Below are 22,662 nucleotides of genomic sequence, written 5' to 3' on the forward strand. Positions count from 1 at the left end.
ATGATCGTTAACATCTTTAGTTTCGATGTTTTTTTATTCAATGAAATCAATCATTTCCGGAGGAAAACATACACATTATCACATTAACGAAATTACCAGAATAGGAGAAAAATTCAAAGAATCTGACTAATTAAAACGAAATTTCAAACGGTATCAATTAATCATTACTTTTGCCTTTTCCCTTTATTAATGATATCAGTGTCGATAAAGTAGGTACATGTTATATGCAGTAACGTTTTGCGATAAATCTTACATTTTTCATTATAACTGCTCGTCGTATTCATTAAACTGTTATATTAAGATAGTAAATGTACAGGTTGCTTTAAAAAGCTAGTGCTAAAAAATTGTTATATATAATGAGCGCTGTTACCTTTCACGTATGGTACGATCGGTAATGAAAAATATAGGAACATTTTCACCTGTGAAATTATCAGGTAAGCTATAAAAAGCTATTTGAAATATGGATCAACTCTTCTTGATCGTGCCAAGCAAGGATATGACAAATCGTTTTCTATGAAATTATACACTTCACATTTTCACTGTCATGTATCAACGATTGCCTGCGTGAATAATTGATCCACGTAAATAGGCTTGACTTCGAAACGTTCGCGTTGCGTTCCCTGTGCCGTTTACTAATTGCAGTATTGAGTCGATAAATTCGATCATTTATAAGATTAATTAGTTTTCGTTAGGTCAATGGCTTATGTTGTGTGTAGACGTAGACGTGAACAGTGCTGACCTAGTTTGTAGCCCGTTATTTCAGATAGATTTTTTTCTGCTACATATAAACTGATAGTGGTGAAAATCACGTTTAACACTATACTAATTCAAATAATAAATAAATAATAATTAAAGAAGAAGTTGGACCTAACACTGTAACGTTGTACTTGAAAGGGTGAACTTATTACTCCGTTTCTACCTTATAATAAAAATTTTCATTTCCAGTTACCGATTTATAATTAATAATTTATAGTAATGAAATTGTCATGGGAAAAAATTGTATACCTATTTATGAATTTATCGCTATTTTATTTGCAGCGATACTTATGAAAAATGTGGAATATATTACATTCAAAATAGGACTAACTTAGTTCACTGAAAGACAAGGCAATTTTATAATCGTTCGCTATGAAAGTTAAACTAAGTAAGTAAAACTAAGAAAGTTAATTTCATAATTATTTCACTTTCATAGTTCCTAATTTTATATGAAGAACATCAAAAGTGAAGAAATTAAAATTTGCATTTTCAGCACCTACTTTGGACAAATATACTGCACAATATTTTTACTCATAATTCCAACTGGAATAATAATGTATAATTCGCTAAAAATCTGTACAACCATAAAACTGTCCACATAATACTAAACTATTTGTCTGCAATACTTTGTACGCACAATTAACATAAAGCTGTTAAGATTCAAGGAGCAGTTGTCTAAAAAAACAGTTTTCATAAATTATGTTACTCTAGGTGCATATCAATGTGCATTCCAGTCACTATCTATTATGTAGAATGATTTATACAACAGTCGTCAGAGTTTCAGCGTTCCTCAGCAACGCAGACATCAGCAATATAAATGGTAAACCAGCGCTGCTCCTTGGTGTGCTATTTTGAAAGAAACATCGACAATAATTGCACACGAGATAAGATACAAGTTGTACAAAGTGAAATATTATTAGATCGATGACAAGGATTTTTCCGAGGTGTCAGTTTTCCTTTTATCGCGACTCGAACCGGCGTGACTTAAGTTTGTTGGTGATTACGGAACGACAAGGCTTTAATTTAATCCCCGGCAGTTCTTTTAGGGTCGTAAACGAAACCGGTTGCATCCCAGCTGGAATATACATAGAAAACTTTAACTGCTAGAACTGTACACGTTCCCGCGGACATTTTTCTTTTCGCGAGTGGCAACCGTGAGAAATCGCTTCCAGTTCGCGTAGAGCGAAACGTCACTAAAACTAAAACTAGAGTTGATCGTCCTTAGAAGGACTCAGAGTACCTCAGCTTTACAGCTTGCACCTCTTTCAGACCGGGTTTCTACTTTCCATCGAAACCGATGGAATAAGCGAGGACACCCGACCGTGCTTGAACCCCAAACTTGGCGGTAAGGATTTTTGCTGTTGGACTTTTTCAATTTCTAGACGTTAAGTAAGGATGGAACTAACGTTTGTGTGAAATTTCAGCCCGAAGAGCCGAACGTCAGAAAATTCAAACGATCCTTCTGAATAGTACCGCTTCAATTTCCACAGAATTGACAATACAACCTTTGATAACAGCTTTACCTGGCGCCGCGATGCAACAAGAACATCCTACTTGGCAGTTGCAAACCGATTTAGTCGCGCCACGTTCACACGGCGCACGTTTCGCATGGAAATCAGTAAACAGTGCTCGAATTATTTTCACCTGAACTAAATACGTACGAGAAAGTACCAATTCGTTCCTATCGTGGCAATCTATTCGACCACCTTCTTGTCTAGTCTCAATGGTATCTTGCTTTCTGCGCCTCGTGTTTCTACTCGACGAGGAGGGTAATGGTAAAGGTAACGAGGATCTGAAATCTCGAAAGAACCACAGCGGTGACAGAACGACGTTTACTCGGGGCAATTTTCATTGGCAAAGACCAATCTGCACAATTTCTACGATGCGCACTCTTGAATGAATATCAACTTCGTAATCAATTAACGACAGCCTCGTGATAAATAAACTGATATCGTGCTTAATAGATAGTTATTATTTAAACGACAGGGCAGCATTTATACGGAACCGGTTCCCCGGTAAGAAGATTCCTTATCGTTGCTTTCAAACCAGGTGAACGTTTCTCATTAGGACGATGCCCACCGCTTCGTAGGTAATGCGCTTTTTCTCCCCCGAAAAATAACATTAAAAGTTAATACGAACGACCCATTAAACCAGAATTCTAACTATGTCAATAGGCGAGATTACGCATGCATGCACATCCGGCAATATAGCGTCTAGTAGCTAGTCACTTACGCCCATCTTTGACACAAGCGGAAAAGGGGACGTCGATCGATGATGATACGTTGCTCGTGCTGACCGGTACGAGCAATGTAAAATGGAAAGTGACGCAACTTTTTAAATACGAATCCTGTCTCTTTAAATCTATCAGGTGTGCAAGAAATACCACGTAGCTTAAACCATTTTCTAATAATATGAACTTCCAATAAATGATTCCGCCGCATGTTCCAGCAATGAGTCACAGGGAATTTCGTCAAATTTGTCATTTTGCAAGAGTTTAGAGAAACGATAGGTTTTCCACCACTGATACGAAATTAAGTTCAACAATATCCCTGGGTTTCGTGTCATTTCGTACGTTTGGACTCGTGGAAAAGAAGATGGTAATGAAGGTTGACCCTTCAACGAGGTTGACCCCTCAAATTTCACCCCATTTTCTTTATTTTCGCATGAATGAAGTAAATAAAAAAGTAGTTAAAAAAAAGTCGGTGGTTCCACGATTTTATCATGTGATTTTCAAACATGTTTTGAATAATATTTTCATAGACAACAGTTGATATTCCGCAACCCACTTGACTATTTATTCTTAACATTTAGAAGTATGCTTTTATTTCCAATTTGGTCCTGTGTCTTGGTAAAAGTGTCTGTCTTTATGTACTTACCAATGGGAAAATTAGAAAGATCTCCATTTTACACGGCCCTCTTTTACATATTACTTTTCACCTTTGAAAATTGTCGATTTCACGTAACACTCAAACGTGATTTTCTAGTCGAAATTCGAAGCGTGGCGTGAAAAATGTGACAAGATAGCGTGCAGCCGTACAATCCATAAAAGCTAAAAAATGAACGTATTGTTATTGAAATGTTCCAGGATACCGGACACGCTGTAAGCTTCTACGGCAATGGAAAGAGCTTATTTAAGACGAACACGCGAACCCCTAACGTTGCGTGGTGGTCCTGATCTTTCGTTTGGGATATAATAGCATTGCCCCCGGGCTCATTCGTTGCAATAAAACAGCATTCAGGTTGAAAACTACCTTGCTCTTCGAATCGTACTGCATTCCTATGTAATTACGTCGGTAGAAACCAAAGAATGCAAATGTACGAACAATAGCTCCTTGATTTTTATGCCCTGCTTGAAAAGCAAATCGCTCTGTAAAGAGAATCGTCGAATGTATCAACGTTCAAGTAAATTAGTACCTTTTGGTACACGGAACATATTTTCACTGAAAGTTGAAATTTGAAATTTGTTCAACCATAGTTGCATCCACACAGCAAATCTAGTTATGCGATGGTATCATCTCTATAGAGATGGTGTCAGTAGAATAGAAGTTTGGAGTTCTATTATACATCGAAATACGAAGCCACGTTCTAATCTTTCGTGCAAGGATATTTGCAACTGAGTTATGCTGTGCTCGACGTTACGGAATTTATATTTCATATCGAATTTATTACGATACCTAATTCTCTCAATAATGCAGCTAGGAAGGTATAATACAAATACAATATTGAAATGACACCGGATAACAACAGATCTGTCATACACAGATATCAAATACAGATTTATCAATGTCAACCATTTTTTTTTTTGTAACAAGTCTCGTTTAATCGATACGGTCAAAAGTAATCAGAAGTTTGACAAAATACCTCGAACGATTTAACACGTTTGTGAAATAACGAGAACGAGAAGAAAAGTTGATTGTGCGTAATTTTCATAACGGATCCCTTAAGTGAAACAGCTATTCTCGAATTTGTAGCACAAAAGAGATGCTGTACTAATACCGCAAGAAATTTATTCAACGAGATAATGTTGGGAGTGAAAAAAAGCAATACAGCTAACGGTAGCTACGAGTCTGTAAGGTTGTTAAAGTAAACCTTAATACCTTCAGTCCGACTTGTGCCAGTAAGAACATTCAGTATTTAACGCTGACCCTGCTTCACGCCATTGGCTACTTCGTCATTCTTTTTGTCATATTCCTAGGACGACCTGTTAAGCGATTATTATCGAACAGACTGTATGAATACGACGCTAGTAGAGATTGAAGAATATTTTAAGATTATGATTCATCGAACGTTTATGAAGTTCGCAAAAGCGAGTTGCGTCAAGCGAATCTACGATTACAATTTATCAATCTTTATCACCCGTCGATCAATTCTGACCTTCGATTCGTAAGATTTACGCACTGTCGGTCCTTGAATCGGACTCACTTGAACGATCAGGAAGAAGATTCAAGGTCGAAGATCTCTCGCAGTCTCGCGGGGTACGATTACCTGTGCGAAGAGGACAAATCTGTCCTTAACGGCAGCGCGTTTCACGAGCAACACTGAATATCCCTTTCATTCTATTTCAACTAATGATCCAGATTCTCACTTTGGATTACTTCGCGAACGAAATACTCGCCGCTGCTCGAAATTTAACGGAAGACATTTAAAATCGTAGTCGTCATACTTTCGACAGATTTGTTCTTCTTCCAAACTATGTAGAATATCACAACGACGTTCGAAATTTTTCCACGCGATATGAAATCAGGTTCGATATTCAAGAGCGGCGTAACATTTTCATAAAACAAACAGCCGTTCGGCTTGACCTCTTCTTCGACGAAACAGCATGTTCGTAACAGGATGGAAGGTAACGCGGCTAAATCTCAAAGCCCGGTTCTCTGCCGGTGGATTCCCACAGACAGGAGTGACAGGGTATCCTGATAGGTATCGTTGTATCATCGTGATTGCCGAAAGTAAAGAAAGATTTGACTTTTTGCTCCGATATTAACGGAACAGCGTTAACTCCAGCGGGGCCTCACCGTGGCAGAGACCGAAAGGGGACGGAGGGGATTGCAACATATAAAGGAGAGAGCATCGTGCTCCAGGGGCTCAGTACCGTTCAAAGATGCAGGCTGCTGAGATGATGCGTAGTACCAGGACCGTCTGCAGTCTTGCGTTTCTAATATTTCTCTCGAGTCCTTATGTCCGTGAGTAAATGGAATTTTTGAAAATTCCCGCAAGAGCATGTATCCAAATCTACATGGTGGTTATTGAATAGTTACAGCGACAAGTGTTTACGGAATGACAGCTGTGTAAATGACATTTATTTTAAGTTGTTTGTGAAACATTTGTGATTTAGTAGCGATTGTTCAATTATTTCACGGAAAACGTCGATACGATGGGGAAACAAGTGTATAAACGGAGTTAGCTAATGACGGAGAGAAAAGTGTCGAATACTCGTTAAAATATTACTTTCTTTGGGTGATAAAGTGTAAACTGATTGATCGAATCTTAGATCTTTTTTTCTTAACAAATTATTTGTTCACTAGTTTAACTGAAAGTTTATACACACACACACACACACACAAAAATATAACAACAGTTCATATATTATTTATCCATGTTTTATGTATACTCCTCGAACGTCCCATTAAACGCTAATCATAAAACGATTTGCAATAATGGGAAATAACGAAGGGCTGTAAGATGTGTACACTTTTATAAGAGAAACTTAATATGCACGTTGTTATCATATTGCAGTCTTAAATCGACATCCTTTAATTCAACTTTTAATTTCATGAACTTGTTAACTTCTCTTAGATTCGTTTCCACTACAAATATTACCTAGCATCCCAGGCTATATTCCGGTTTATATAAGGCACGGTGATCAACCATTGGAGGAAATAAATCCTGCATTAGCGGAGGCATTTCACGAAGGATCGAGTTTATCCGAGGTAACCTAATTCACTTTAATTCGTTACATGAACTTTTAGAAATATTCGGATCACTTTTCAAGTAGATTCTCGGTACATTTGTTGTGCATCTTGAGAAAGGACAAGTTATTCGTACCTTCGAAATTTCAAAATCTATCCCTTTGTACACCATTGTAGAACAGCAATCCTGTGGAAGACGAAGCAAATAAATACAATGTCTCTCCTGTACACGTTAAAGAAGCGAGTAATCCTTTCACAGTTGATAGTGAGGAGAGTAGAAAAGCAATAGAGGAGGCTGTGGAGACAAAGGCATCGGAATCTGCCACAAACATCGAGCAAAAAAGTCGTCGAGAAAAGCATAGGCGGAAATTTAACCGAAAACCCGCGGTTTCGAAAGTATGAATCCCATTTACTTTAATTTTTTTTTCTTTTTTTTTTCATGCGTCTGTTGGCCACAGACTACATCGACGTTTCTATGAACTGAAACGGGTGTTGTTTGATTTTATTTAAACACGCGCGATTAACGAAGAACGATAAGACAGTACGTATTTAGGTGTTTCATCGCCAGTTTCAATATATACCGTGTTCATTGCCTCTATATCATATATTTTCGTCTGACACCTGTGTAAACGGTCAATCTGAGGGAGAAATCGATGACTCGTTAAATTGCTTGTTCCTCCAAATTATCGTATCATAATCTATTAATAGCGATAAATTAATACCTTCGATGATCATTTTACATAGGCCTGAGGTAATCGGGCACTTATGTGGCATGTAAAATAAAATAGAAAAAGTTCATTCGCTTAACCCCTGTAACATAAACGAGGTACACGCATATGTGCATGCACTGATAGAAGTTACCATTCTTATATATAGTGGGATCCGGTTATTGTGATCACGGATAATGTTATCATAACCAGTTGATCTCGAAACACTCTGTATAAAATTAGTAAAAACTAATCCGTCTATTATAGTCAAACTTTGGCTATCGGTGTCAATTTTCAGCGAATGCGTTATTAAACCGGCCTTCTTACTAAAACTTTCTTTCAACCGAAGCATCTTTTGCATGAGTGCATGGCAAAAATTCATAGATTATACGTAAATAAATCTTGTCCTGAAGCGTGCCCTTTATCTTTTCAAACCGTATTGTTGCAGTGACTGAGGATAAAATATGTAACGTTGTACTAAGCGTACAGTTTGTGATAAATATAAATTGTACAAATGTCGTAATTGTTTGTAATAATTTGAGTTCAACGAACATTTTTCATTCTCTGTTTGGTGTTATCATTTTTATCAAAAACTGCAAGTCCCAGAGTGTGATCACAATAAGCGGATTCCACTGTGATATTAAAATACTAAAATACATTAAACGAATAAAAAATATTTTCTGCATACTGATGCATACTGAGATCTGTAAGTATTGGAACATCTATTGTGTTTGCACAAAGAGTGATAACTGAGAAAATGGCAATTTTGCAGGAGAAGCAGTTCAAAATTTGCATTTGACTAATAGTCGAACGCTGATCGTACATTCTGATCTGCTCTCTGGAAACTAATTGGAAGTAAATGGAACTAATCAAGTTAGAAATGTACCGTTCCAGATGATAACTGTGTCTGTAGAATCTACCTGTGCAAAAAAAAATCCAAATTTACATTTTTTGAGTTATGCCGCATGAGTTTTGAGTTATCAACGCCAATCAGCGATAATTGATCTAAGTTGTACACGTTTCACCGACTTTATTACCTCGTGTTAACGAAGATACGTGTACTCTATATAAAGCATCATTTCAAACCGAATAATAATTTTGCCTATTATTGTAGTACCTGTTCTTCAGGCTTACCTCATGTTTAATAGATGTTCCTATACTCGTGAACGGGCGCGTATGAGTTAATTACGATGCATTAAAACTCGTTGAAGAAAATAATCGAAGATCACGACTTGTAATTGCTGCAAACATCGTCAAGCTAATTTAACTACGCTAAATTGCGTACAAATGTCGTTCAAACGTCGCATCTTCAGTTGACAAGGAAACGTAGTAAATGAAATGGTTGAAACAGTTTCGAATATGAAAATTAGATTTGTGCTGCACTAAAAATGCAGACTAAACGTTGAAACATTTTGGCTTACAACTGTGTACTTTTAACATAACGTGCGTGTTATCACTGGCATTTAGAAACGAATTAGAAATTGGAATTGAATACGAACGGATACCAACTTGTTGTTCATCTTCGTAATTTTGAACGATATGAAAAATACCAAAGAAAATACGACTTGTTTATAAGTACATGTGTAATTTCGCGAACGTTTATTTATGATACATGCATGTTGATCGTCGCAACTACACATACATTTTAACAATTTTGTTCCAAATGTTGAAGTATATACCTGCACTATCGACCGAATCGATTGTTCGCTTTGAATGTACGATTAAAACGATGATTTTATTTTTAAGGTCCATCTATCACCCGAGGAAGAGAAAGAAATGCGTGAAAAATTACGAACCGCTGTCGAAAGTGAAAGAAAAATTTCGAAAAATACGCAAGATGCGTACATGCATCTCTACGAATCGTCGCCGCATAAATCAGATTACAAGCGTTACGTACGGTATCCTATTCCAGTTTCATTAAATCATCACCAACGAATTATCACCAATGATCTTCGTTCGTCTCCACTTACAAGCGAAGAATTACCTATTAAGGAACAACTTCTGCCCGATATCCTGCCTAATGTTCAAAACATATTCCTTCCAATGAAAATACCGGCAAAACCAGAGAAAGAACAGACAGAGAATCAATCCTTGGAAATGAAATAAAAATAAAAGAAACGTACAATTTATAGTGAGACTTATTTATAGCAATATGAATACCGTAGAATTTTGTGATACAAGTTACGTTTAAGGGGATTTCATACTCGGTCGATTATTGTCAAACGTTACAAATTCAGACACGTTACTGTGCATTGTTGCTCTACAAAAATTGGCGCGATGCGCTTTATGTTGAAATAAAGAAATTTCGAAGATAAGACGCAAAATGAAACGGAACTGTGAGCTTTATTCGAATTACATTTATATTTACATCCGATGTTACAACGAGAGTATATTGCAATTAAACGAAACGGTTGAAGATTTTCTAATTACGTTGTAGAACTAGTTTATTTCGTTTCTGCTATTACAAAGGCTGATGTAGTTACAATTATCATGTTTATATACATTGTTTACCGAGCGAAAGATACCGGATTCGAGGACGTCACCGAGTATTTGAACTTTCTACAGAATACGATTCGTTCGTTTGATAATTTCTTATCGATTCTCTTCCGCTTCGTTCACTTCCTGTTCGTTAGAAATATTTTTATACACTTCTATCCTATAATCGTTATTAGCGAGGTTCAGAATAAGCAGCGCTCGTACCACGTTAAATTCATTGCTTCTGGACATTTTTCGTGTAAACATTATATTTTTAACGGTGTCTTTGTCGATTTTTACGTCCAAATGTAATCGTCGGTCTTGAAGAAACCTTTCACTTGATAAAATGAACGTGTTATTTCCAAATTTACAACCGAGAGCTGGTAGGTTCTGCTTGACCTCTGGTATGTAAACATCTCGAATTGCTCGACAATGGACATTTGACGATTTCGTCTGTTCCGTTGAAAAATTCTTGAAATTTTCATTTCCTAAGCTTTTCTGTTCTTTCGTTTCTTCGCCAATTTTTGTACGTTCGGGGCCTCTCGACGTGCCGTCAGAAACATTCGATATTAAAGTGCGATCTGTCGAAGCTTGTCCTAAAGTGGCCACTTGAACTTTAGCAATTTTTGACAAAGAAAAAATTAAACATAACTCCTTATTTTCATACGGGCACAGTTGCTTGCTTTCGGTTAACAATTGCAGATCTTTTCCGTTACATTTTCCAGTACAAGTATTATGATTCGTCACTTTCTCGTTTGAACGTTCAACTTTCGTCGTCTTAGAATGCAAGTTTTCATTCGCAACTTGGCCTTGAGTCCTCGAACCACCGTTTGTAATATCAAACTGAAACTTTTCGTTTTCAATTGCCTTGCCATCACTGCGTAAAAAATAGTTTATCAATATTATAATGAGAAACAACGAGACGCGCGACATTTTTACCGAGAACGAAGAGTTTTCTACTGTTATTTTTCGGTCCCGTGCCTTAGAGCGTCCAGTAACAGCCCTCGACGTTACAGATACTGACTGGAATAGAAAAAACAATGTAAGCGTACAAGTAAGCAAGGTGCATGGCTGGAGATTGGGTCGCTGTGTTCCATTATGTTCATTTTGTGTGCACTGACCTTATCTCCCGTTCGAACATTGTCCGAATACCGCAGAATTTTGACTTATCTTTCGTAGAATTTTACTCTGGCTTCGACTCTGGATTGTCAGAAACGTTTCATAATTTATTCTTAATACATGCTTTATCTGCGTTTATTTGGAACGTGGGAAACATTGCATAAAATAATATTCGTATCAATTTAAAGCACGAGTAAAAATGAAATAAATTAGTAACAGTATATTATGGACGTAGGAAAATAGAAAGTAGATTTGGAATCGAATTTATTCCTAAGAATATGTTTCAGTAAATGAAATCTTAATGAAAATGATTAATATCGTATTCGTTTACTTATTTAAAAAATCACTATTTATAATGTAAAAAGTCTAACACTTTTAAAATAAAAAAAACTTTATTCGTGTTTCATATTTTGTATTTATAGTTAGAAGTAGATCTTATATAATCGGTTCATACTATAATAATAGTATATTCGTATAGTATAGAATAATAGAAACTTTGAATATTATTTGGAAATCCAGATATTTAAAATATACAACATTATGGGCTTTGAAGTGTATATGTATAGTAATATGCTATGAAAAACGTAATGTAAACAATAATAAATGAACAGTGTTCAAAATAAATTGTTTAAAATATGCATTTATTTTAAATACGATTATACTATGTATATAAATATGACTGTATGTGCTATAAAGTGCAATGGGATTTTTAGTATTGAACACAGGAAACTACTGCCCTCGTGCTGACACACAATTTTTGTAATATAAAAATAGAAGCCAATATGATTGCTGACATTATGTGCGCGGTATACATGCGCAATGTGATGTCAACAATTTGTAATGTAAGATGGAAGACGTGCCTTTTACGTTGTACATGTATAGAGGAAATGTGCATATTTTACTATTATTTATATGTTGATGGCGTGATGCAGTAATTTCACATTTATTGTCAAGTAAGGAACGAAGTTACATTAAAACAGTACCGGTCCATTTCGAAAATTAATACAATTTATTCTTATTGTAATTATTACTTTTTGCTTTACTTGCTAATAAACACAAGTATATTGTACTTCTCTTAACAAAATCATCGAGAGTTATAAAAATTTGTACAATCGAAGTAAAATATTAGAATAGTACCTAACCTCAAAATTTTCTATCTGATTCGTCCTATCAAACATCTGCAACTCCAAAGCTGTGACAAAATTGAAATAATATGGCTGGCCAACAACATCCATTTCCATCTGGGTTTCCCAGTGTTCAGCAATCTGCAATGAGAACGCAATTTGGTGGAGGACAAATGGTATCTGGTTTAATGGTGCCACAACAAGGTGGTAAGCATTCTCATCGTAAAAGGTAACATTAAAAAAATAAAATAATATTGAAATATAAAATTTTGATAGGTATGGTAAGTCCACAACAATTTGGAGTTGGTGTAGGAGTTGGAGTGGGTGTTGGTGGTGTAGGTTCCAATGCTATGGGTATGCCTAGTGCTCAGCAAGTACTTGCACAACAACAGCAACAACAACAACAATCTGTTGCAATGCAACAACAAGTTCAACAAATGCAGCAACAACAACTACAATTACAACAACAACAGCAAGCTGCAATGGTACAACAAAATAATCAGACAAGTAATCAAGCTACGACACCGCAAACTCCTGTACCACCTTCACAACCCCCACCTCAACAACAACAACAACAAAATAAGGAATTTAACACTGCCAGTTTATGCAGGTTTGGTCAGGAGACTGTGCAAGATATTGTTAGCCGGACCCTGGAAGTCTTCCAAACATTAAGAGTTCTTCAGCCTCCAAATGGTATATCAAAGTTTAATTATTAAATTGTTTTTAATATGTGTTCTACTGTAGAATTTAATATTATGATTTTAGGTATGCCACAAGGAGCAAGTTTAGCAAATGAAAAAAAGAATAAAGTACAAGAGCAACTAAGAACATTAAAATTATTATTTAAACGTTTGAGACTGATTTATGAAAAATGCAATGAAAACTGTCAACTTCAAGGTATGGAGTATACACATATAGAAAGTTTAATTCCTTTGAAGGAAGAGTGGGATATGAAATCTGACGAGAAGAAAACCTCTGAAGCTTATAGACTAGCTTGTGAAGAAAGCAAAGAAATTATGGAGGTAAGTGGAAATTTTAACATAAAAATAAAAAACAAACATTTTTTTATAGGTTAAAATCTTAACTTTAATTTTTTCAGCAAGTGGTATTAAAAAATAGACATCTTAAGGAAATCATTGATCACCTAAGACGCATTATTTCAGAAATAAATACAATGTTAAATATGCGTCGATCATGAGCAATTAAATGTATATAAATATTTATTTATATAATTTATTAAAAAACTGTGTTAAAGAATAAAAATATTATTTCCTATGTAATATCACAATATCAATATTACTTACCTGCATTTTGCGAATTTATTGTGCTACATTAGTGTCATTCACATTCAGATAAATAATGTCACTTGCTCTTAGAACTGCTTCTGGAATTTTGCCTAATGGTGTTTCCAAATTTCGTACGTATACTTCCAAGCACTCTACATCACAACCTCTAAATTCAGCAGAAACGCGCGTATTTTCATGTAAATGAAATTCTGCTTGCTTGCCTGTAACAAATAAAGGTTCATAATTACAGAATGTAACCCCTCACATAACTGTTAGTTTAAAAATGAAATTCATAATATAGCGTCTTAGTATTACACAATTTTGAATTATTTTGTTTACATCATTTTTATTAGTCATATTCAAATTTAAAATAATTTGTTTCGTTAATATTTGCGCATTAGAATAAACATTTTTGATACTGGCGCCAGATTTGACTAATTCAGTACTAAGCTACATTAATTTTCTACAAAATTATTATCGTAATGTAAAAATTTATACACAATCATGCGTATTTATGGCATTTGGTCTGAAAAAAGGAAAATAAGTTTGTTAAAAGTAAAATTTCGTACCAACAATTCCAGTAATTACACGCAGAAATCGTTCGCGCAAAAATGCACGTGTTTCTTGCTTTTCAGGTGTGGCAAATTCTAAATTAGTGCTATTTTCGTTCGATTGTACGTCGTCTACGACTGTACCCATCATGTTTTCAAAATATTTATGGACTCCTAAAAACAAAGATTTTTGCCATGGCGGAACTAAGCAATACTGCATGTATAGTGTCGCTACCAAGCCCGCTAAATTTGAAAATTAAAATCATGCAACATACCATTACACTAAGTAAAGTAATGCTTGTACTCACCGAATGCTTTCATATAAATAATTAAAATTTTCGTAATTATCAGTAACTATAATTAAAGATGTTAAAAAATGTAGCATGTTAAATAGAAATAATAAAAACCCACATATTCTAATGAGGAAACTTAGTTTGGTGAAATTAACATATTTTCAACCATATCTAAGAAACACACTTTCACAAGGAAAAAGATGAGGGCAACCCGTAGGTTTTGAATTTTGTCAAATAGCTTCCCGAGTTTCTCTTTATTAGTTTTCAAACCACCGTGCGGCAACAATGAATTTCCTCTTCCTTTTGCTTTTAATTATCGGTTTTAACTGCTGTAGTAAGTATTTACGTTGAACGTTCGTAAAAGTTGATTATATTCTAAATTTTCTTAACAAAATGGTGTGGTCAATTATTGTTATGTGATTATTGTGTTGTAACGTTACAGAAGCCACAGAAAATCTGAAAGTTGTCTCCAGATCATTAGGAAGAACTGGTGCGAACAATGAAGAAAACCAAACACCGAAGAAGCAGATTCCTTCGACAGATTTATATTCAAAACGTGATCTGTTTAAAATGGAAAGAACTGAGAATATAAACGTGGACTCTTCAAACAGGAAATCTAAAATCTTAAGAAGTTTGGCTTTTCTAGCTGGTTTAAATGTCGGTGATTTGGTTGGTGCAGCATCGTCGGATGTAAAAACTACATTTCCACCATTCACTTTAACCGTCGGTGCTTCCAAAATTTCACCTCATATTGCTGCGACTTATGATCCTTACCCTTATGTGTCGCAACCTTACATATTCGTTACTCCCCCGAGACTTCACACGTTATGGAATTTGCTGACACAAAATTCCCAAGTATTAAATCTGTTAGATAACAACAAACAGTCTGACTTGTTAAACAAAGACGACGAGTACGTAGATGAAGCAAAGAAAATTGAAAATGTGAAAACTGTGAGTAGTACCAAAGAAGAGGCAGACAAGAGTGTAGAATTACAAAGAGAAGACGATTGGAACGTAACAGATAAGGTAAAAATTTGCTGGAAAGTATCGTGAAAAAGTAGAAATTAGAGCAAAAAATCACCCATTTTATTTTGCATTGCATTTCGAGTAAAGAGATTACATTTACAAGATTATTATTTGCAAAAGCCAATACAACTCCATATTTATAAATTATCAGAAATATGTATTAAAAAGCTTATAAAATTAAGGCTGACTACATTTTTCTAAAGGCGCTAAACGAATAATTTTGTGTAAAATTTAATTTCCACTGCTACAAATATTTCTAATCTTAACTTTTTCTATTTTATTTCATTACGTGTTTTATTAAATTGCTATTTCGCATACGTGTCGCAATTTGAAATTTGTAATATCATAAAAATGAACATTTTTTTTTTAAATGGATAGAAGTTATAATTGATAATCTACAATATTTATATTTCATTGCTGTTTCATTCTTGATTGACAGGTGTTTTCTGGTACTGCATGCAATCTACAGAATGGAAATAACATGAAACGGGGTAACTTGTTGAATGGACAGGGTCTACGAGCTGCAAGTCCAATAGAACAACTTACTTCTGTAAACGCAACTAATCAAAATACAACTCAAATGCCTGGTACGGCCCCAAAAAACGAAACAAATAATTCCTCGTTCTACGGCTACTACGATGGACATCCGCAAGATATAAATTACATCAGTTTCACTACGGAAACATACGATCCTAAATATCACGATTACGAACGCATTAATTATAATCTGCCTTCCTATGAGAGGCCTGTGAATTTTTATTCGGATGAAAGTCACGACTATCACCTCGTTCCACCAGACGATCGTTATCCGTCAAATCAATTTCATCACGAGCAAATTCCCGAATATCTGGCTAACGATTTTAAGAAATTTGTATACTCACCGGATAATACACCATTTACCAACAGTGATTTCAGACCTCTAGTATAGAACCGTTATAAGGTAGTAATTGTGTAATCATGTAAAATATGTTCACTGTAAGAATAATAAAGAAAATATTTTACTGGCAAACTGATACTCTTCGAACATTTAATTGATCATGCGCAAATACAGTGTTGAGTTACTTTTTCGAGTTGAATAACAAATGATCGTTACCGATCGGTAAGTTAATTTACATGTACAGTTGCTCTTATTAGCATTCGGGCACTCTTTGGAACAGTATAACTTTTCTAAAATTGTACCAAACGACTTGAGTTTTTTTGAGAAGTTAGGAGGGTTAGTTTACTAAATGACCTGTAAAGAAAATTTATTATTAATTAATTATAATCTGCCCTCCTATGAGAGGCCTGTGAATTTTTATTCGGATGAAAGTCACGACTATCACCTCGTTCCACCAGACGATCGTTATCCGTCAAATCAATTTCATCACGAGCAAATTCCCGAATATCTGTCTAACGATTTTAAGAAATTTGTATACTCACCGGATAATACACCATTTACCAACAGTGATTTCAGACCTCTAGTATAGAACCGTTATAAGGTAGTAATTGTGTAATCATGTAAAATATGTTCACTGTAAGAATAATAAAGAAAATATTTTACTGGCAAACTGATACTCTTCGAACATTTAATTGATCATGCGCAAATACAGTGTTGAGTTACTTTTTCGAGTTGAATAACAAATGATCGTTACCGATCGGTAAGTTAATTTACATGTACAGTTGCTCTTATTAGCATTCGGGCACTCTTTGGAACAGTACAACTTTTCTAAAATTGTACCAAACGACTTGAGTTTTTTTGAGAAGTTAGAAGGATTAGTTTACTAAGTGGCGCGTACAAAAAATTTTGAAAAAATTGCAATTTACGAGAATCGCGAAGAAAATTGTAAAGGTCCCTGTTTGCAACTTTTTCTATTTGAGCTTTCGATGAATTTTTCAAACGTACGTTTTTTAGATTTATGTCAATTATATATATGCTGAAAATTGCAACGAAATCGGTTAATGCAGAAACGAACGGTAAGCATCGAAAGATGGAAGAATCTAGATTTATTACAGTAATAGGCTGGAAGGCCTGAAAAATTATAAATTAATATAATTGACATAAACCTACAAAACGTATTTCTTAAATTTTTCTTTAAGAGTTCAAATAAAAAAGTTGTTAAACATGACCTTTACAATTCTCTTCGCGATTCCAACAAATTGTAATTTTTTCAAAATTTTCTTTACAGGCCATTTAGTAAACTAACCCTCCTAACTTTTCAAAAAAAAAAAAATCAAGTCGTTCGGTCCAGTTTCAAAGAAAGTTACACTGTTCCAAAGAGTGCTCGAATATTAATAAGAGTAACTGTATACATATAACTTGTTTCTTGTAGTATTCTAATTGTACGTAAATAATTACGTTCTTCGTGCGTTATACTAATAACGTTATTGACTATGTGCTATGCTCAACAGAACAGAAATAATTGTGGGTTGCTTCATCGGATTGTTGACAGAGTTCTAACAGTGAACACGTTTCCAAGTAGTTTGAAGAATAAATTTTCGAGTGCTGTTAATATGTATTGTGAAAGAACGAAAGTGGTTCTTCTGCTATTTTCTAATTTAGTATTTATGTTTGACTGTTGTGCATCACTGGGTGAGTATACAGTACTTTTTACGTAGTATTTGCACCGAATCAAGGTACCTATAAATTTAATAAATAAAACTGGCTGTAAGGTTTTTAATTAACGGAAGTAATTATACATACTTAATTAAAATCTTGAAACTATAATACTTTCTAGAGAAATCATTCGTATTTTGTAAAATTATTTCTAGACATCTAAATAAATAAATAAGTAGTCATCTTCTTTTAGAGTACAATGTTATTTTGAACGAACGTCACACACATTGAAAGTAAATTATTCGTTATTATCATTGTCCATAATTTTATTAATGTTAACAACAACGGTGTATTATAATGTGAGGAACTTTCATGTTTCTCCTCTCATTTAGTAGAATTATCATTTCACATTAACGATCGTTATTCCTTCAGAAACAGATCTGCCGTTAAATGGTATCGACGTCAAGGACTTATCGCGGACAGTTAACGATACCTTTATGATTCTAAATGAACGGAAAATCAATCATAAACATGAAAATTTATTTCCTGGGAAAGAACGTAAAATACACAAAGGTACGCGCAAGGGAACTAACTATTTATCTGTCGATTAAAAATCGCAGACACTATAAAAATACAATTGTGATTTCAGAGATTAGCAAATTAAATTCACGTTCGTACCGCGACAACGCGGGTCATTACGGAACAATTTCTACATTTTTGAATTCAATGCTTGATTTATTAAACAAAGAAGAAACATCGTCTCGAGAATTGTTTAACAAGCGCCTGGAGAAGAGAAGTGCGAACAACGGGAATACGGATACGAAAAGGGACATACCAAGAGGAAAACAAAAAAAGATAAAAGCATTGAGACGTTTGCTCTTAAACGGTATTTCGAACCAAAATAACGAAGATATTCAAGATGACTACGGCGAGGATGAGGACGACGATTATTCCAAGGGCGTGAACAAGAAGAAAATGAATTGGGATGATTTTCAAAATGAAGACGGGGCAAGTGTAATGGAATTAATTGCTCTTAACGTAAGGCACAAGAGTAACGCGAGTTCTGCACGTAGTATCGGATATTTTTACCGATAATGATGAAGCTATTATGTAAAAGTATGTTAATTACAGACCGTGTTATTTTTGTCCATCAATGAATTCCACTTTTCAATAATTGCACTTGTACTGTAACAGTTGTACATAGTATTCATTTGTACAGTTTAGCTTATTGTTAGAAAATATTCAATTCTTTTAATAGCTTAATTACACCATCAGAAATTATGTGGTACGTTCGAAACGGAACAAAGCTACGTTTATAAAACCTTTTGAACATTTTCGTATCATTAATCAATAGGATCTCGTTCAATGTCGTTTGCTTAGGAATTAACTAAATAGTTAAAGAAGAGTTGGAGGACTTTATATTTAAGGTTACTCACTTGGTAGGTCGCAGATTTTTCAATATCTTTTGTTTTATCGCAACGAGGATCTAGAAATTGTCTTTTAATTTTCAACAAAATGAGGAAAATCGGAAAAATTGTTATCTCCATAGGTTATTTTCGATTTTGCATAAATTTCAGACGCATTTACACTAAATCCGAGATAAAAAATGGTAGCCTACCGCTCCTTAAGCAGCGTACCTAACCTAACTTAAATATGATCATAAAAGTTTGAAATTATAATCTATTTTCTTAGCCAGAGTTAACAGTCTGAATTATAAGACAAGCAGTTTCACTACTTTTGAAACTAACCAAGTACTCGTTCAATTTTTAGAGGCTCTAAATTAGTATGGAAATATTCGATATTTATAAATAAAATTTATGAGGTATACGTATTTCCTGAACTTTCAGTTTCTACTAATTTGAACACTTTGCACTCGGACATTTCTGCGAGACAGTCGACTAGAAACTCCAATTTATTTCTGTCTTATGTACATATAAATAGTATTGCGAAAATGATTTTAAAACAAGCTTTATACACTTGAATTATTACTGTAAATTCATCAACAATATTTAATAGACCAATTATAACCTTTTAACGTGTAGTATTTTTTTAAGTACTCGTTGGAGTGCAAATCGATTAGCAATCGCAAATTCTACGATGCTAATTGTTGCATTTTCGTTATAATTATAAATGGATTCCAAAACTTTGGAGAAAAATAAAAGTTACCGAAAAAATGTTTCCAGAACACTATTGAACCATTTTGTCTCCGAATTGTGAACTGACTAATCTGATATAAGTGTGTATCCTGCAATGTATAAATAAACATTATTAACAAAACATTTCTTTAAAGCAAAGCGTTCGAAGTGGTCAACACTTGCATTCTGCTCTCATACACTCTTGACAATACAGTTCATAAATTTAAACGTATATGAGCTTTACAATTAACTACAAATACTCGCAGAGTGCACAGTTGCTTCGGCTGTTTTTACCATCTGTGGTAAAAAAATAGAAAGCGTCGAATCTTGCAGGTTATCTTCTGACGCAACATTTGATGGTAACGAAATATAAATTGTAATTCTCTGTAATTATCAATTAATCAGGAAACTCTTCTGTGAGAGTCGACCAATCGGGCAGCGTAGCTCGCAGGGAAGAAACCTGTTTTATTTTCGGACGAGTTTGGAGGGCTGGGCTTCTCGTCTATTTCGAGAAGGCTGGTATTGTGTCTCTAAAGACGCGAATACTTTGCAGCTCTTTCGAATGGTTTTTCACAAAGACAATTTGTCTGTCATTTCACCTTTGTTGTTCCTTCGATTGAATTGTTAATCTACTTTGTTGTTCTCTTTAAATCCATCAAAGAGAGCACAGAATTTGCAACAACCAAGAAACATTTTCAAAAATTACCGACGATTCTATTCAACTGACAAACAAACTTTCCTTTCTGCATGATATATCTAGATGTCATTAGTAAAATCTTCTAAAATATATCTATCTATTTGTGTCTGTGTGTCTGTGTGTGTGTAGATAGATAGGTATATATTTCAGAACATTTCACCAGTGATATGTACGAAAATTTCGAAAAATAAATTGCCAAACGTGGAAGCTAGTGAATTAATTTGACCAAATAATTTTGCACCAAGTTAATCACAAATATCTATTACTGTAGCGTGTATTCGAAATGTGCGAAAACTACGGATACGCAGTTATACCGAACCTCGATGTATGTACGTACAAAGGTGGACTCGATACCGGCGCAGTATTGCGTGTACGATTATGCAATAAGCAAATAGGAAACGATCGACTTCCTTCACGAAAACATGAACTCTTTTTTGAGGGGAGATGTCGATATTATCGCGTTGTTTTTTCTAGAAACGGCTTATCTATTGTACATGTCTGCAAGCAGTGGAGAGGTGTTAGTATACACTTCAGATTAATATTAGTTAAACTGAAATTATATTATATTATATAATTCGTTCTTGATTTATGTAACGTGAAATCGACGATTTCTGCTATAACATTTTTCGATTCTTCTCTACTGGATACCGCGATCGATTTTATACTTTTTCATAATACAAACTTGTAATATTTTAAGCTATCGTATTTCACCATACAGCATCCGATAGGTTGTCACGAAGGTATCTATGCAATCGGATTAGAGCGTGTCTCTTTAAGTCTAAATATATACCGGGTGTCAGGGTTGAACGCCCTGGGATTTCCGGTCTCCATCGTGCGTACTTTGGTTTTCCGTTTTTTTTTTTTGTTACTTTCAGTACCAGCACTTACGCCCTCTTCATCTCCTGTCACTGTTCCTCCGGCCTCCGCCTTTTTCTGTATCACTCACGCTTTTTTCCACGCGAAACCCAATAGCCTTGCATCCTCTAGGACACTCCAGGACTATTTCCTGCGTCGGACGAACCGGATGGGAAACCGCAAATGTAAAACCCCGTAAAGAGTTTTAGTAAAACGTCTGCAAAAAGGAAGTTCAGATTAATTGAGATTAATATTGCGGTGTACGTATATCAAATTTCGGTGGAAATTCGACAAAACTGAAAAATCAATCGGGACAACGTCGGAGCCTTGAAAATGTCACAAAGACGTGAAATAAGCATTTTCACGAAACCCTTATACGGTATTCTAACGTTATTCTTTGGTGAATATTTTACATCTTATCTTATCGTGTATTTTACATCTTATTGAATATTTATGTACATTTGTAGCAAAGTTTCCTCCTCCACAGGGTGTTCTGCTTTGCAACTACTCGCGCAAACGTGCGCATTTAGAGAAACTTTCTCTGTCTCTTTGTTAAAGCTTTCGCCAGCACGTAAAACCGTCGGTCCCATTTTTAATTGCATTCTAACATTCGTCGTGTCTGTAAAAATTCTTCGTCGAGTTTCAAGGGGAAAAATATAGCAAACGATGGAGCGCAAAGCGTAAAGTGCTACGCGTATTTGAAAATTGGCCAAAAAGACATCTCGTTGGTAAAGAATGAAGGTGTCGGGTTCACCCTTTTGAGGCGCACGTCTCGACGTTCCTTAAGGGTGCGCCTCATCGAGTATGCAACGACGTAACGGCGTACCTATGAGATACGCTTTGGACACACGCGTTTTGAACTTGGTGCACGTGCACACAGAGGCAGAACAGCTCGTTCTGTGTGGTAAATGCACTACGCTCGGGTAAGAACCCCGGCTTCGTATATGGGGGGACGACAGAGGAGAGAGACAGCTGTGAGGCAGCTGGCAGCGCGTGCCACGAACCTATGGGGTCTCCTTCAAACGCAGACTTCGATGATATCCTATACTTCGTGACACGTAACTAACGGCAGGTTTCGAACAATGTAACGAACAGAGGTTGCCGATCGTTCAGGATTGAACGAAAAGTTTAACCAAATTACCTTCACCGCGGTTGTCCACAAATTCATTTAACGATACCACTTTTAGTTGCTTCTT

General features: G+C 35.2%; 6 protein-coding genes across 6 annotated transcripts; 4 read left to right on the forward strand and 2 right to left on the reverse strand.

Moving 5' to 3' along the window:
- Positions 1-5,855: 5,855 nt before the first annotated feature.
- LOC108572135 lies at positions 5,856-9,691 on the forward strand. The gene is made up of 4 exons (XM_017934329.1): positions 5,856-5,939; positions 6,553-6,686; positions 6,843-7,061; positions 9,119-9,691. Exons 1-4 carry the CDS (start codon positions 5,858-5,860, stop codon positions 9,476-9,478), a joined length of 795 nt encoding a protein of 264 aa, XP_017789818.1. The 5' UTR covers positions 5,856-5,857; the 3' UTR covers positions 9,479-9,691.
- A 127-nt stretch (positions 9,692-9,818) lies between these two features.
- Positions 9,819-11,069, reverse strand: LOC108572134. The gene has a single exon (XM_017934327.1). The coding sequence runs from the start codon at positions 10,778-10,780 to the stop codon at positions 9,965-9,967; it is 816 nt and encodes a 271-aa protein (XP_017789816.1). The 5' UTR covers positions 10,781-11,069; the 3' UTR covers positions 9,819-9,964.
- Positions 11,070-11,819: 750 nt separating this feature from the next.
- On the forward strand, positions 11,820-13,288 carry LOC108572140 (mediator of RNA polymerase II transcription subunit 30-like). Its single transcript, XM_017934334.1, has 5 exons — positions 11,820-11,919; positions 12,159-12,297; positions 12,367-12,783; positions 12,856-13,112; positions 13,190-13,288. The coding sequence occupies exons 2-5, from the start codon at positions 12,180-12,182 to the stop codon at positions 13,286-13,288; spliced, it is 891 nt and encodes a 296-aa protein (XP_017789823.1). The 5' UTR covers positions 11,820-11,919; positions 12,159-12,179.
- LOC108572141 (gem-associated protein 7-like) lies at positions 12,181-14,078 on the reverse strand. The gene is made up of 3 exons (XM_017934335.1): positions 13,946-14,078; positions 13,395-13,597; positions 12,181-12,231 (listed from the first exon to the last, which is right to left on the reverse strand). The coding sequence occupies exons 1-2, from the start codon at positions 14,076-14,078 to the stop codon at positions 13,410-13,412; spliced, it is 321 nt and encodes a 106-aa protein (XP_017789824.1). The 3' UTR covers positions 12,181-12,231; positions 13,395-13,409.
- A 342-nt stretch (positions 14,079-14,420) lies between these two features.
- LOC108572119 lies at positions 14,421-16,174 on the forward strand. The gene is made up of 3 exons (XM_017934313.1): positions 14,421-14,433; positions 14,663-15,246; positions 15,686-16,174. The coding sequence occupies exons 1-3, from the start codon at positions 14,421-14,423 to the stop codon at positions 16,172-16,174; spliced, it is 1,086 nt and encodes a 361-aa protein (XP_017789802.1).
- A 2,331-nt stretch (positions 16,175-18,505) lies between these two features.
- On the forward strand, positions 18,506-18,892 carry LOC108572121. Its single transcript, XM_017934314.1, has one exon. It carries the CDS (start codon positions 18,506-18,508, stop codon positions 18,872-18,874), a length of 369 nt encoding a protein of 122 aa, XP_017789803.1. The 3' UTR covers positions 18,875-18,892.
- Positions 18,893-22,662: the final 3,770 nt, after the last annotated feature.

The sequence above is a fragment of the Habropoda laboriosa genome, unplaced genomic scaffold (assembly GCF_001263275.1).
Source record: "Habropoda laboriosa isolate 0110345459 unplaced genomic scaffold, ASM126327v1 scaffold136, whole genome shotgun sequence".
Classification (NCBI taxonomy): domain Eukaryota; kingdom Metazoa; phylum Arthropoda; class Insecta; order Hymenoptera; family Apidae; genus Habropoda; species Habropoda laboriosa.

What these genes read in the sequence shown, in the direction of transcription:
- LOC108572135 (XM_017934329.1), top strand. Translation starts at nt 5,858, where the DNA reads ATGCAGGCTGCTGAGATGATGCGTAGTACCAGGACCGTCTGCAGTCTT. An exon ending in TCTCTCGAGTCCTTATGTCC is followed by an intron (nt 5,940 to 6,552) that starts GTGAGTAAATGG and finishes AACTTCTCTTAG; the next exon opens with ATTCGTTTCCACTACAAATA. An exon ending in GAAAACCCGCGGTTTCGAAA is followed by an intron (nt 7,062 to 9,118) that starts GTATGAATCCCA and finishes TTTATTTTTAAG; the next exon opens with GTCCATCTATCACCCGAGGA.
- LOC108572134 (XM_017934327.1), bottom strand. Translation starts at nt 10,780, where the DNA reads ATGTCGCGCGTCTCGTTGTTTCTCATTATAATATTGATAAACTATTTT.
- LOC108572140 (XM_017934334.1), top strand. Translation starts at nt 12,180, where the DNA reads ATGGCTGGCCAACAACATCCATTTCCATCTGGGTTTCCCAGTGTTCAG. An exon ending in AATGGTGCCACAACAAGGTG is followed by an intron (nt 12,298 to 12,366) that starts GTAAGCATTCTC and finishes AAATTTTGATAG; the next exon opens with GTATGGTAAGTCCACAACAA. An exon ending in AGTTCTTCAGCCTCCAAATG is followed by an intron (nt 12,784 to 12,855) that starts GTATATCAAAGT and finishes TTATGATTTTAG; the next exon opens with GTATGCCACAAGGAGCAAGT.
- LOC108572141 (XM_017934335.1), bottom strand. Translation starts at nt 14,078, where the DNA reads ATGATGGGTACAGTCGTAGACGACGTACAATCGAACGAAAATAGCACT. An exon ending in TGTAATTACTGGAATTGTTG is followed by an intron (nt 13,598 to 13,945) that starts GTACGAAATTTT and finishes TATTTGTTACAG; the next exon opens with GCAAGCAAGCAGAATTTCAT.
- LOC108572119 (XM_017934313.1), top strand. An exon ending in ATTGGAACGTAACAGATAAG is followed by an intron (nt 15,247 to 15,685) that starts GTAAAAATTTGC and finishes CTTGATTGACAG; the next exon opens with GTGTTTTCTGGTACTGCATG.
- LOC108572121 (XM_017934314.1), top strand. Translation starts at nt 18,506, where the DNA reads ATGCTTGATTTATTAAACAAAGAAGAAACATCGTCTCGAGAATTGTTT.